Genomic DNA, 14835 nt, shown 5'->3' on the forward strand with positions numbered 1-14835 from the left:
TACAATTCCTTGTTAACCCCTGCAATTCAGAGTTATTGTCTTGGAACATAAGATTTGATTATCTCATTTCACTGCATAACTACAAATGCTAGGATAGGCTGTGGAAGTATCAGCCCATTGTTCAAGAAACTGCATCAACCCAGCATCCAGAAACTGCTTTTTTTTTTTTTTTTTTATCAATTAGTCAACTCGCCACGAAAGCTCAGATTACTAATTGGAGGGGAAAAAATGGATTCTTCTGGTTCCAACTCCAAAACATCCTACCAGAACAGGTGTACTTGCATAGTAAAGTTTGCCTTAAGTGTCCTCTGTCTCAAGTTGTACAGTCGGCTCCGGGAGGGTGGAGTCCTCGCAACCTGCTTCCGAGGCTTGCGCGTGTCTGTGGGTGCCGGGGCGCGCGCACACGCGGGGACCCGCTTTCCTAGGGCAGCCCAATCAAAGTCTCTCTCTCACCTCAAAGGCTGTCAATTCTCACGCCCCTCCGTGCGCGTTCAGCCCCCTCCTCACGCTCCCACCCCCCAAGCCCCGCCTTCAAAGTAGAACTCACCACTTTCATTGGCAGAAGCTCCTCTCACTCCTATTCTGAAACCAATCACTCGAATTCTGCTGGAGCGCGGCGGAGCCAATGGGAATGTTCGTTGGGGCAGCTGCCGGGTCCAAGCACCGGGAGGCGGTGCCGGGGGCGGGGTGCGGGTGGGGGAATAAGTTGCCATTTGGAGTGAGGAGCGGGCAGAGGCAGCGGCGGTGGCGTTGGCGGTGGCGCGGGCTCCCCGGAGAAGCAGATCCCTCAAGGCCCTTACCCCTTACCCGGTCCCCAGAAGCAGAAGTCCCGGCCCTCCCTGCAGCTGCGGGGCTCTCCGGAGCGTGCAGCTGCGAGCGGCCCCCGGGGCTGCGCGATCCGGACGGTTGCCTCTCGCCCCTGTCAGCGCGATGCCCCGGGCGGCGGCGGCTGCAGGCTCCTCGAGGCCCCGGCCGTGACCGCCACACCGAGCCTGACCGGGCGGTTGGGGCCGTTGGACGTTTGTTTTCTCAGCCTTCCCCTCCCCCTCGCCAAGGCGGTGGGGGTGCGCGTAGGGAAGGGGGAGCCCGGAGACTCCTCCCCCTCCCCGATACCCCCGCCCCTCCTCCTCACACACTCGCACGCACTATCGCGCCGGCTCCCACACGCTCGTGCGCCTCCCGCTCCGCTCCTCCGTGTCGGCTGGCGTCGTCCAGGGCCCGCGGGAGCCACCATGTCCACCGCCTCCTCCTCCTCCTCCTCCAGTTCCTCCCAGACCCCTCATCCCCCGCCGCAGAGGATGCGGCGCAGCACCGCGGGCTCGCCGCCCGCCGCCCCCGCCGCCGGGAGTGGGAACGGTGCGGGCGGCGGCGTGGGCTGCGCCCCGGCTGCGGGAGCCGGCCGGCTGCTGCAGCCCATCCGCGCCACGGTTCCCTATCAGCTCCTGCGGGGCAGCCAGCACAGTCCCACGCGCCCGCCCGCCGCCGCCGCCGCCGCCGCCGCCGCCTCGCTGGGCAGCCTCCCGGGGCCCGGCGCGGCCCGCGGCCCCAGCCCGTCCAGCCCGACGCCGCCGCCGGCCGGGGCCCAGACCGAGCAGGCGCCGCGAGCCAAGGGCCGCCCGAGACGGTCCCCCGAGAGCCACCGGAGGAGCAACTCACCTGAGAGAAGGAGCCCCGGCTCGCCCGTGTGCAGAGGTAGCGAGCCCAACCCTTCCGTCCTCCCGGGCTGCGTCTCCCCGACGGTGCCCTCCGCGGAAACTTCAGCCTCTCCGGGCTTCTCTATGCTAGTGCCTTATCGAAGGTGTGAAAGTGGCTTTGGGAACCTCACCCTCCGCGGTCGCTGCAGGGCTTGGAGGAGCGAACTGCGAAGCAACTTTTATTTGACCCTCCTGCCGCCCCTCAGATTTTATCACCCATCACTCACCTGCGTGGAAAGGTTTTTCAGTTCAAGGAGCTGATTAGCTTACTCAGGTGTTTGCTGTTTGTAGCGGGGAAGGAGGAGTTGGGCGAAACACTTACACACGCACACAAACTCTCCAGCAGCCTCTTTGTGCGTTCCTTCAAAGTTCCTAATGTCTGTGACTACCGGGATCATTCTTTCTTCTTTTTTTCCTTTTTTTTTTTTTGAAGGAGTGGTGGCATTAGTTGTGATGTAAGGATATTTGTCGTAAGGATGTGTCGAAGGGACAGTTTGGGGTGTGCAATTGAAGCGTATAGTGTTTTGTTTTACACCCCCCCCCCCGCGCTCCCCCCTCGCCCCGTCTCTATATAGTCATATGCATCAGAGCAGTACTTCCCTGGGAACAGTTTATGCCCAATTCAGCATTTTCATGGTAAAATTTTAAAGACCTGTTTGTGAAGTGTGCTCACTTTTTCCTTCCATTTTTAAGTACACTTAACAGTCCAGTTGAGCTGTTAAAGGATCTCAAGTTTCTTTTTTGTTGGGTGTCAAAGGTAATGGTGAGTTGGTGGACGCTGTCGGCTCCCCTTAAGGGTTTCTGTTTTAGTTTGGTTTTGTTGTATGTCTAGGGACACAGGGCATGATCTAGTCGAGTCCTCGGGGAGAAAAGGAAGATTAGCCAAAACAGGGACTTAAAGCTCATAAGGGAGAGTAGAGCAGCTAATATTGTTAGATACCAGGCTAGAGCTACAGATGCTGCCGCCGCCGCCGCCGCTGCTGCTGCATTGTGGAGAGAATAGATCATACTAAGTGGAAAATCTGCTTGGAAGGGAAGTACTGTGGAGCTCTCTGTGCAGTGTTTATGTGGTATGTGGAATTTTTTAAATGGAGTTTTCTTGATGAAGGTCTTAGATTTGGAGAAAGTGATTGTGTTATGATAGATTACAGATTTGTTTTGGTTTTAATATTTCTGACCTGTAATTAACATGTTGCTAAGGCACTTGTTCAGACCACTTGAGGCAAGGTAGGATGTAGTGCACCGGTATGTGTACATGAGCACGGAGAAATACATCCTGTAATCTGTATGCACCAGGAGGAATTTGCTCCCCCCACTCCTCCCCCAGGTCAGGCCAGCTGCTGCAGAAACTGACATCCTCCTGCAAATCCTGAATGAATGAATGAAAACAACGTGATCTCCCTAATAATGACCACCACTGAGCATACATCTTTAGCTGTATTTTATAGAAAAGGCCACCATTTTCTAACAGATTAATGCCATATGCAACTCTCTTGCACATTTTCTAGAGCTATATGAAATGAGAGGTAACAGAATGAAAAGAAGGCATCAGTTACATAAAATTTTGAGTGATTTAGCTTCAACAGTACATAGATTGAGTTTTGGGATTTTCTTTTAGGTACTAATACAAGAGCCATAAAATAAGCATTCCAGACAAATTGTGTACAGAGGGTTTTGTGGGCAGAGTAAGAGTAGTTTCGGCAATTGCTACAACAATATAATGGCCATCTAGCACCTCCTCCTCTTTTGTTGATAAACACTAACATCTTACAACAGATCATAGTACAACTTGTTTTTCTGCATCCTTCAAAAGCTTTAATTGCTTAGGAATTACATGCCCCATCATCAAGCAGTTTTAATGAAATTTGTGATCAGGTTTAAACTATCCTCTTTGTTGTAGTATGGCACATCCCAGTTTAATGCAATTTTAATGCAATCATGATGAAAACACTTCTGAGTCTGGTTGTGTGGTAGACAGATTTGCATCATCAGAGAGCTTGTACTGGGAATGGGAGAGACTTTTGTGCTGTTTATAACACCAGGTGGTTTTGTCAGTTTCTTACATTGAAGTGATTTTGAATGCAGACTAGTCTGCCCCCAGTCTCCTAATTATCTTACCTTTATGTTACTTATCCACATTTCGCCTGGCTAGAGAGCTACCCAAATTAAAACTGTACAACTGTTCTGTTTACTTAGCCATTTAAAATCCTTACTATGAACAGTCGAACAATTTTCAAACGATTATCTACTCAGTTTCTTTTGAATTCTGCAAGGTTCTGACTTCAGTGGATTTTAGTCTCCACAGGTCAAGGCTCCTGCCGGTGCCTCTGCTGCTGCAGACACTGACATCACTATACTGCATGAATGAAAAACAACAACGTTCTCCATTTCTTGCTCTCCACCTCCATCCTTTTCTGCACACTGCTCTGCGTGTGTGTGTGTGTGTGTGTGTGTGTGTGTGTAGACGGTGTTATGCTGGGTATGAAACTACATTTAAAAATGTTAAATTAAGTAGATGGTGGCCCAATATGTATTTACTATAGAGGCGTAATGTTTACAAAAAGCTTTAAGTGCTATGAGCATTTGAACTAGAGGTGACATAACTGAGCATTCAGTATTTTTAATCTGGACTGGTGGTTATGAAAGAAAATATAGCTTTAAATAATTTTCTTTGGAATTGCTTTACCAGGAAAAATATGAAACAACATAATTTCTAAACATGTTAGCTCATTATTATCTCCCTCTTAAACATTCTTAATATGCATATTTATAGGGTTATGGCTAGAGTAATAAAAAATGGTACTTAGACTATTTTACAAGGCTAAGGAAGAGCTGAATTCTTTAAATAAGTGCATTCAATTTTAATATGATACTATTTTATAAAATCCAGCAAGACGAAGAAGATGGTAATTTCCTTTATTTTTGTAGCAGTTTTAGGCAATTTAAATGGGTATTATAATAGTTACATAAATCTCCAAACATACCTTGCTTCTAAAGAGAGGACATGGAGTTTTACAAATTGAAACTATCTTGTTTATGCATGTGGATCATATTTTTGTATTTTTAAAATTTCTTTTGTATTTTTAAGCCTTCAAGGTTTGTTATTTATATTCATCTCTTTACTTCTGCCATTAGCAAAATGTCACCCTCCCCTTGTTTGGTTCTGAAGGGTCTTGAAGTGGTGAATGACAAGCTACTGAATGCATCCTCAGGCTCCCTGTGATGTGTTTGTAATAGATGTAAAATCATAAAGTCTTATGCAAATAGTTATTTTTTGTAATGGTAATACATAAAGTCTACCTTTGAGATAAATAGAACAACAAATGAGAATATAACAGGATGTAGTGTTAAAATTATTTATCTTTAAGCTAACCTCATCAGTGACAACCAAAAGAAAAGTTGCTTCTTTCTGAAACCTCATACAGCAAAACCTATGGATTTAAAAACAGAACAAATAAAATTTTTACTATACATGGTAGTAGGCAGCAATTGCAAATCCTCTGATAGTTTTTGTAAAGATTGTGCATTAGAATGAATTATAAATTCTAAAAGGTATAAAAACATTTGTATTGGAGTACTCTGGATGAAGAGTACTGCTTATTTTTAAGTGTACCAAATCTAGTTAACAAAAACATGGAAAAGCTTGTAATTTATATAGCTGCTGCTATGGAAAATAGCATGTGTTGATTTCTGATTTAGCATAACAGATTTATTTAGGCCTAGTACTCTTAGCAGATTACTAACTCTAGAGTGAAATTTGATTAGAATACTTCATGAGCATCTTGAGGGCCTTATTGTCTTATACATTAAGAAGTTACGATTATATTTTAAAAGAAAGTATAAAGCCAACCAGCATATAATGTTGAATGACTGCATGCAATGTGTGTGTGTCCGTGTGTTTTAATCAATTAATTTGCTTTCAGTTTTTTATGTCTTCATTAAATTTCCTTTTATGAGTCATTTTATGCTGTGCTTAGTTTGTGGAATGCCAACATTTTAAATTACTTTTTTCTCTAACTTTTAAAAGATACTCAGATATTCTCTTCCTGTAAAGTTACTTATCAGGTGGATATTCTTGGAAATTAAGGTTCTTCTCCTGTCCTCTCTTTTTAAAATTAATTTTCTTAGATTACTTAGAGGAACTTGTTTCAAAGCTTTCCGATACTAGAGTGAAAATAGGAAAGTTTTGGCTGTGTTTTTTCCTGAAGTGATAGTTTCAAATACTCATTTTCAGGAAAGGTTTTCAGCTTTTGAGAACTACACTGAGTATCAACAACATTCATTATTTACGTATCTAATTTTCCTCATCAATTATAGTGCATAAAATTTCTAGATCAGTGGGTGAATAACAAAATAGTGAATTTATAGAGGTTATTCTTAAACTACTGTCTTATGTTCAAAGATTATATTCCTTTCAAATAACTATTACCCTAAATATATTGAATATCATGTACCTATGGTGTATTAAAGCACCTAGGTCAGTTTAGCTCTATGTAAAGTTTTGTATGTATATATTGAACTAAAAATTATTTCATCATTTAAAGTACTTTTTATGGAAGGACATCTCATTTACTGCAGTGTACATTTCTTCAAGGATTTAATGCAAATTAGGATTTATATATTGGGGAAATGTTGAAGTTTCCGGTAATGGCATCCTTGTGATTTTTGTTTTGTGATGATGCAGACTAAATGTGAATTAGACAACAAAGGAATAATTGGTCTCCATGACAGTGAATAACAATGGAAATAAATGGCAATGTTCACCCATGGCTAACTGGAGAGGTTTTTACTTAAATCTTGAATTTAAAAATTTTAAAAACCTATTTTACCAGAACTTTCCCATGTAACTAAAACTTTCACATCTGCTAAGGAGTATATAGGAATGACTTTGTTATTCCTAATTTTAGTTCAGTCTTTTCTCCAGAGCTTAAAATTCCCAGACACCACCATGATAGGCTTTTCCACAGCACCTGTCCTAGGTCTGTGTCTGGTGCTGTTGTCTTTTGTCTTCAATATATAATTTTGGCCCCGGCTGATAAGCCGTTTATTTGTACAAGAGGTTGAGCTTATGTATCTGATAGTCTCAAACTGAGTTTGCCAAAAGTAAGTGGAGGAAAGAGAGAACACTACTCATCTATTGATATAGAAAGCCTGAGGAACTGATGGAAGAGCCAGAAGCCACCTCTCTTTCCCTCTACCCCTCATCTGAACCCCCTGAACTGACCATGACTCCACGCATTATCCAGCTGATTCTAGAAAGATAAGATTTATGTTTATTCTGCAAAACAAACTATAATGGGTTAGTAGTAGTTATGAAGAAAATAAGGATTTTACTTATGCCATAAACAAGTTGTGGAAAAATACTTTTCTATTTCATTTCAGTAGAAACAAATACGGCAGATACTGTTAAGCAGTGTTGTTTACCTCAAGTTAATACTAGTGAGGCAAATACTCAGGCAAGTTCAGGAATACCTGAGTAACTTCCCCTGTATTACTCTGTGCTTCTAGTTGTAGGTGGAAAGAAAGCATTTGCATGCTTACTATATACAAGGCAGTGTATACTTTCATTTATCAGGAAAGTGGATTTGCAACACAAATCTTCTCATTTCAGATCCACTGTTTACAAGACTATCCTGTTGGTGAACAGTCATGATTTCTGAGCTAAAAATTGCTAAAGAACAGCGTTTTCTATTGTTTCCACAGCACTATTACACTGTGCTGGGATATGCATTGACATTTTCAGAATGTCTAAAAATGTAAGACCTAGAATGTTGAATGTAACTGAAATAGAAAATGGATGGATTGGTCATATTTCTCCATTTGTTTCTTACATAAAAGAGTGTGTGTGTGTGTGTGTGTGTGTGTGTGAGAGAGAGAGAGAGAGAGAGAGAGAGGGAGAGAGAGAGAGAGAGAGAGAGAGAACAAAAGAGTAATCCTTGTTTCTGAGGGCTCAAGAATATGAACTTGATTGTGTTTGGCCTTCCTTACATGTACAGTCTGTGCTGTCCTTGGGTCATGTTATGGTGAGCAGAAGTACCTTTCTCCATGAATATTAAAAGATAGTTATACATGGTGGTAAACTGATGAACGATTCAAGAATCATTCACCAAGCAGAAACTGGTCTCAAGTGAGTGTCCCAGCAACTGGTGCTGATTTAATTCAGGCTTCCCAAGAGCTAACAGTTATCACTGAATTTGTGGGTTTGAACTCTGTATGTTTGTGACTTAATGAAGTGCCACCATGGTGTACCTTAAGGATGGTTCACCATAAATAAGGATTAAAGAAACTAATGAAACCCATTATTGCATGGCAAGGCTAGTGTCCAAAATTGTCTTCCAGTTATTAGAATTAAACATCTGAATGCGTTTCATAACAAGAACGTAAAAACTGCTACAACTTGCTGCCTAATGTTTCTAAAGATCAAATAAATGCCTATCAACTACTGACAGTAATAGCCCCTTGTTTAGCCAGTATGACTACAGGGAGAGCTTTTCTGAATAATCTGTATAGCTAATTTTAACTTACATTACTAAAAAATTAACTATTTGATGAAACATTTTCTAAAATTATACAAGCATTTAATATTATTTTACAATCATTTTGTATGATTTACAAAAGTAATTTTTTTTGACGTTCCTCACTCAGCTTTACTGAGATATAATTGACAGAAGTGTATATTTAAGGTATATAATGTGATGATTTGATATACATATAAATTGTGAAATGATTACCATAATCAGGCTAATTAACACACAAGTCACTTCACACAGTACTGTTTTTCATGGTGTGTGATGAGAACCCTTACAATCTACTCTTAGTAAATTTCAAGTATATAACACAGTATTATTATCTATAATCACCATGCTGTACATTAGATCCCCACAACTTAACTTATCTCTTCAAGATACTCATTTCATTTCCTTTGGATATATACCCAGAAGTGGGATTGCTGGATCGTATTTTAGTTCTATTTTTAAGTTTTTGAGGAACCTCCTTCGTACTGTTTTCCACTCCCACCAATTTACATTTCCAACAACAGTGTACAGGGTTACCTTTTCTCCACATCCTTGCCAGCACTTTTGTTGTCTTTTTAATAATAGCCACTCTAACGTGTGGAAGGTGGTATCTTTTTATGGTTTTATCTTGCATTTCCCTATTGATTAGTGATTCTGAGCACCTTTCATGTACTGTTGACCATTTATATGTCTTCTTTGAGAAAGTGTTTATTCAGATCTTTTGCCCACTTTCATTTGGGTTGTTTTATTGCTCTTGAGTTGTATGTGCTTCTTATATTTTTTTATATTAACCCCTTACTAGATGTATGGTTTGCATATATTTCCTCCCATTCCATAGCTTGCCTTTTCCTTTTATTGATTGTTTCTGCTGTGTAGCACTTTCTAGCTTGATATAATCCACTTGTTTCTTTTTGCTTTTGTTGCTTGTGCTTTTGGTGTCATATCCAAAATGTCACTCCAAGATCATTACCAAGAAGTTTTTTCCCTATATTTTGTTCAAGGAATTTTATTTTTTCAGGTCATACATTTAATTCTTTAATCCATTTCAAGTTAATTTTGTATATGGTTTTAAGGTAAGGGTCCAGTTTCATTCTTTTGCATCTATATATCCAGTTTTCCCAATACTGTTTATTGAAGAGACTATCCTTTTCTCATTGTATATTCTTGACACCTTTGTCAAAAATTAGTTGAATGTATATGTGTGGGTTTATTTCTAGGCTCTTTATTCTGTTCCACTGATCTATGTCAGAAGTGGGAAACGTCTGGCCCGTGGGCCCTATGCGGCCTGCGAAGTCATTTGGTCTGGCCCTGCCAAGGCACCTGCAAGCAGGACTTGAAATTCAATAAGCCTAGGAGCTTTTTTCATAGCAAATTTTTAAGTCGATAATTTTCTGTGGCCCGAGAATGATGTTATAAACATCCAAATGGCCCTTGACGGAAAAAAGGTTCCCCACCCCTGGTCTATGTGTCTTTTTATGCCAGTACCATATCATGTTGATTACGATAGCATTGTATAGACTAGATGATTTTTTATAAAGTTATAACTTATTGAACATATATATTAGCCCCTTGTCTTCACTGGGACCCAATATGGAGTACTTTTATGACCCCTCTTTACATGTAAGGAAATGACATCTTGAGAAGTTAAGTAATTTGCCCAAGGTCAGGCAGAATGCACAGAGGGCCCATGTAACTCTCTTAAGTCCTGACTTCAAGTGAGCTGAAAGTTACTTTTAGAACTCAGTTAATTATGAGGCAGGAAAGCATGCACAATGGGTTATCCCATTGCTTATACAGTTAAGTCATGGAAAGACCAAAAATAACTTGGGGGTGGTGGTAAAGAGAAAGTTAAATGGGACTAGACTCCAGGGTCCACAGAACTTAAAATAGTTGCAAGTATTCCCAGTGATTCAGGCCTCAGGTATGCACATAAGAATGTTACAGCACTTCAAAACCTTATTGCACCATTAGCAGGCCTTTCCCTTGGTCTTCAAAGGACCTACCACTTTGTTAAGATAGAACATAGATTTAATTTTTTAAAAACTACCTTTCCCATGAAATTTCAAAATCTAGATAGAGTAAGGTCTTTTGCATTTTCACACTTGACAAGCTTTCACTTATAATAATGAATCATAAGGCTCCATTCAACCCTAACATTGATTTTTCACTTTTAGCATCCTTTGATATTTTATTTCATTTTATTTTATTTTGATATTTATATATCACTCTCATTGCAAAACAACAAGGTTGACTATCTTCTCAATTTATATCTGCTTGGGCCCTTTCACTTTTTCTAGGTCTGCCAATGTGATGTAGAAAAGATATTTTGATCTTCATTTTAATAATCTCTCCCAGGGTGTTTTGGCCCCTTTTCAGTGTCATTCTTACTTGCCATAAGCTCTTTAATAGTCAATGTGGAGCGTGAGTCCTTCCATAACTAACATGAGAAATGGTATTTTTATTAAGATATTGAAAGTGCTCTGTAGAGTCTATGTGATAGGTGAAGTTTCTCATGACATTTCTGCTGTAATTATAGTTACTTTTGTAGTTGAATACATCAGTTCTTAAATTGAATTAGTGAAATAATAGTTGTACCTTAGAAGAATAAAAACTAGTAGGGCTTTAGTTGCTCAGGATTGCATCAGGTCTTACCCATAAAAAACTACTATTCTCATGTAAACCTGTGAAGAGATCTTTCCATGAAGGTACAGAAAGGTCATAGTAGAATATGGATTTATGTATTAGCTGGTAGTCTTTAAACAAAATACACTTGTAATGTCTTTGAGAGTTCTTCTAAAGTATGTTTGAGATAATCTGATGAATCACCCTGAAAAGAATCAACTGTCCCTTTCCTGCTTAAAGTAGGGTTATTTAAGTCCCTAGTACTTACTAAACAGGGTTTAGCAAACATTGCTAAATGCAGTTTCATTAGTATTGTAAAATTGGGGAGTTGGACTGTGCTCAGAAATAAGGTTTTTTAAAAAGCTACAAGATTCTGTTGTATTTTTATCAGATATCTTTACAAAACTTATACTGAAGTCCTATTTATTCTTTATATGCCAGATTGACCCATTATTTAAAAATCATCTGGTTCAGTCCATTGTATTTGTTCCCTTTGTCTTTTTGGTTTATATTTGGCCAAAGATTAGCGTAGCTTTAATGTAATTCTAGTGATAACTGTTCATTCATTAAAGAAATGTTTGTTTCAGGTTATATACTAGTTGTTGGCAGTATGTTAGTGAGTAAAACAAATGGATTTTTCCCCCTTTTCACAAAATACATATTTATTGAATCCTTACTATGTCTGAGGAACTCTGACCCACACAGACTACACATTCCAGGTGCAGTTGGTATACTCACATTTGTATTTCTCAACAAGGTCAGTTCATTTAGTCTGCCAAGAATTTGACCCACTATTTCTTCTGAGCTTTGGACTTCATATATGAATTATTATTTTCCTTTGTTTACCTTCCTAAGTTAGATTGAGCTTTTTGGTGTTCTTTTTGAATACCAAATACTCTGTTTATATGTGTTTTTCTTTCATTAGATGTAGCTTAGGAGAGCTTCATCCTGTGGCACCTATATCTAAGTCTAAGCTATATTACTGCCTGGACATATATTCTGCTGTAGTTTAGCTTAGAGTGATGTCACTGACACTCTCTCTGTGCACACACATGCACACACACCCTTTCAGAATTCTAAATTTTATTGTTGGGTGTGGTTTCTTGTGTAGAAATGTAGTACGATGTAGTAATAATGTGTGGTAATACCTGGACAGTGGTGCCCTGTATGGCTATTGAGATGAGAAGGACTTGGCTTTTACTAAATATCTTCTGTTACTTGATATCTTGGTTGAATATACAATGACTTGTCTTTATTATAAACTCAGAATTTACTTGTTTTTAATTTTTACCTGTTCATAGTTTTTACCTTAAATAATTATTAGCATTATAGCCTTTAGTAGTATTATTCATTTGTGTTAGTTAACTCTTAAGACAGTTGCCCTGTTCTGCTTTATACTAAACCATGTAGTCAAAAAATAATGTCTTTATACAGATATTCCTATGTAATGGAATAAGCATTACACTGAATCTCATGGTAAAAACATGTGAGGTGCATCATATTTTGGGGGTTGATTTTTTTTTTTTTTTAGCTTGCATATGGAACGCTGAAAAAAGCTTAGTCCCTGAATGTAACCATATAATAAGCCATCTAAAATTGTATACAGGAATTTTAGGAAATAGGCATAGGAAAAGTAATGAAATAAATTATTGTTAATATTTGTTTTGATCACTTAAAAATATTTTTCATTCTTGAATTAAGTGCCTCATAATGTAAAAGAAAGTAAATATATAGTATAGTAGCTGAATCTTTGGTTAGACTCACTGTATTATTCCCATAGTTAATACAGCAGTTTTAGAGACTTCAACAGTTTAGTTATAATTTTTCATCTCAGCTCATCTTAATGTTTCCATAACTCTGTATTCAAGGTAGTTTTGGTGGATGTGTGTACTTCACCAAGTAGCACCTTGTCATTGTTAGCATTCCAGCATCCAGCATTGTGTCTGGTGCTTAGAAGGCCCTACAGTAAATATTTATTAAATCCTTACATAGAATTTACACAGAGATTTCTGTTTTAGCTATATATGTAGCTGGGTTCAAATCACTGAACAGTCCTATAAATACCTGACAAAGATGGAAGTTAATAGATTAACTTGTGTAGCTTGTTTTCTAAAATGCCTAATGGTTTAGATAACTAATGACTTTTGTCCTCAGTTAGGGCCTGTCATTCCCTGGTGATGTGTGAGCTTGGAAAAACACTGATTTAGACCTTCACACACAAAATGAGCTGGGTGCTTTTCTTGGTAGAAAATTAAAAACAAGTAAATTCTGAGTATAATAAAGACAAGTCATTGTACATTCAACCAAGATATCAAGTAATAGTAGATATTTAGTAAAAGCCAAGTCCTACTCATTTCAATAGCCATACAGGGCACCACTGTCCAGGTATTACCACACAACATTATTGTGGACTGTTCTTACATCACCCATTATTGGCAGAAGATGGGTGATGTCAGGACAATCCACATTTTGAAGATACAGTTCTGCAGAGTGAGTTTCTCAGTTACATTCAGAATTATGCTCAAATTGAATTTGGTATAGTGAGGCTCCATGGAATCAATTTCTGAAGCTGTTATATTTAGAGAAACTTTAAACCATCATGCTCAAAGCTTGGTGGTGGATTTTTCAATTAAAAATATAAATGTCTTAATAATCTTTCAGAAAGATTATGATTGTACTAGGCTCCAAGAAAGGAGAAAGTACATTACATATTAATTTGTGTTTCATTATAATATAAAAATTTTAAACTGTAGAGCAGATTTTGGAGTGGTTATTTGCTTTAGAGAATGTCTAACTTACGTGCAAGTAAAATTATTCAATTTACCAAAGTATTATTTACAGTAAGTGTTACTTACTTTTTAGGAAGTCAGTTACACAAGGTTGAGATTTATCTGAGGCTGTAAAAACACATTACTGAATAGTGTAATTTCTAATTGCTGCATAAAATGTTTTAGTGACAATTAGTAGCATTAACTAATATCATAAGTTGTTATAAATAAACATGAATACATCTTTTACATTCCCTTTTTAGTCTGAGTTTAATGATTCTAAGAAATTTGGTATTGAAAGAACCCCGTCTTGTGGAAAGGTATACTTTTAAATTAGATAAATATTCCAAGGCTTTTTCCAGAATATTTTATCCTTACAAAAAGAAGTTATTACTTCAGTTATAATTTCCTAGCAAACTGTTTCTAATCAGCTTCATGAAGAAGTATTTCTTTCATCATGAAAAACTTTCACAAAACCTCCCGACATGAGGAGGGCAAAACAATAAGCCAGCAAAATAAGACTAGAAAGATGATGCGTGCTACGGATTATTATTTTATTTATAGTTGTGTACTGATACTATCTAGATTTAACTGAAAGTTCCTGTATAAACTTAATGACCAAGAATTAATTGGCCAAGTAATCTATATTCCCAGGGACTGCGCAATATGGGTGTGTATGTGTGTATATAAGAGAGAAGGCCCTAAAGTTTACATTCCTTTCTCAGCTATCACTGGCTCCTGATGCTTTCTCCATACAGAGTAGACATTCATGGTCATCCTTTTATAATACTTTAAATAATTTTAATACGCCAAGTGGTAGTGAATTAGGGATTTTGCTTATCTCACTAAGATAAAACCAATTGACAGCTAACTAGATACAATTCTGAACATCTTGCTTGTGACTATGGGGAAATTTACTACTTGTAATATTACAAGTATATTACCTTCCAAGAGGCATGTCTTTAGTTGAATTCTTTGATCAAGCAGTTTTTTATTTGGTTAAAAAAAAAAAAGTTTGGACAAACAAATCAGTTTAAATATAAATTTCCTTTTCTGAATCATCTTACAAAGTTTGTAATGATAGTCCAGTTAACTGCTGTTTAATTTTCTTAACAAATGTGATAATTTTCTCTGCTGGAGTTAGCTTTGTGCTTTTTGAGCAGGGGTTTATGTTAGTATTTAAATTCAGAGTTGAAACAAGCATTGAAAATTGTTGTTATTGCTTTTCTACTGACT

General features: G+C 38.6%; 1 protein-coding gene across 3 annotated transcripts in view; it reads left to right on the forward strand.

Annotated features, from left to right (window-relative positions):
* The first annotated feature begins 751 nt into the window (after nucleotides 1-751).
* Nucleotides 752-14835, forward strand: part of GLCCI1 (glucocorticoid induced 1) — an 81386-nt gene continuing 67302 nt past the window's right edge. For all 3 annotated transcript variants that reach the window (XM_087821180.1, XM_087821178.1, XM_087821179.1), the window contains exon 1: nucleotides 752-1692. In XM_087821180.1, the coding sequence (XP_087677306.1) occupies nucleotides 1233-1692 (460 nt within the window). In that variant the 5' untranslated portion in view covers nucleotides 752-1232. The remainder of the gene's footprint in view (nucleotides 1693-14835) is intronic.

This window comes from Miniopterus natalensis, chromosome 10 (genome assembly GCF_054644295.1).
Source record: "Miniopterus natalensis isolate mMinNat1 chromosome 10, mMinNat1.hap1, whole genome shotgun sequence".
NCBI lineage: Eukaryota > Metazoa > Chordata > Mammalia > Chiroptera > Miniopteridae > Miniopterus > Miniopterus natalensis.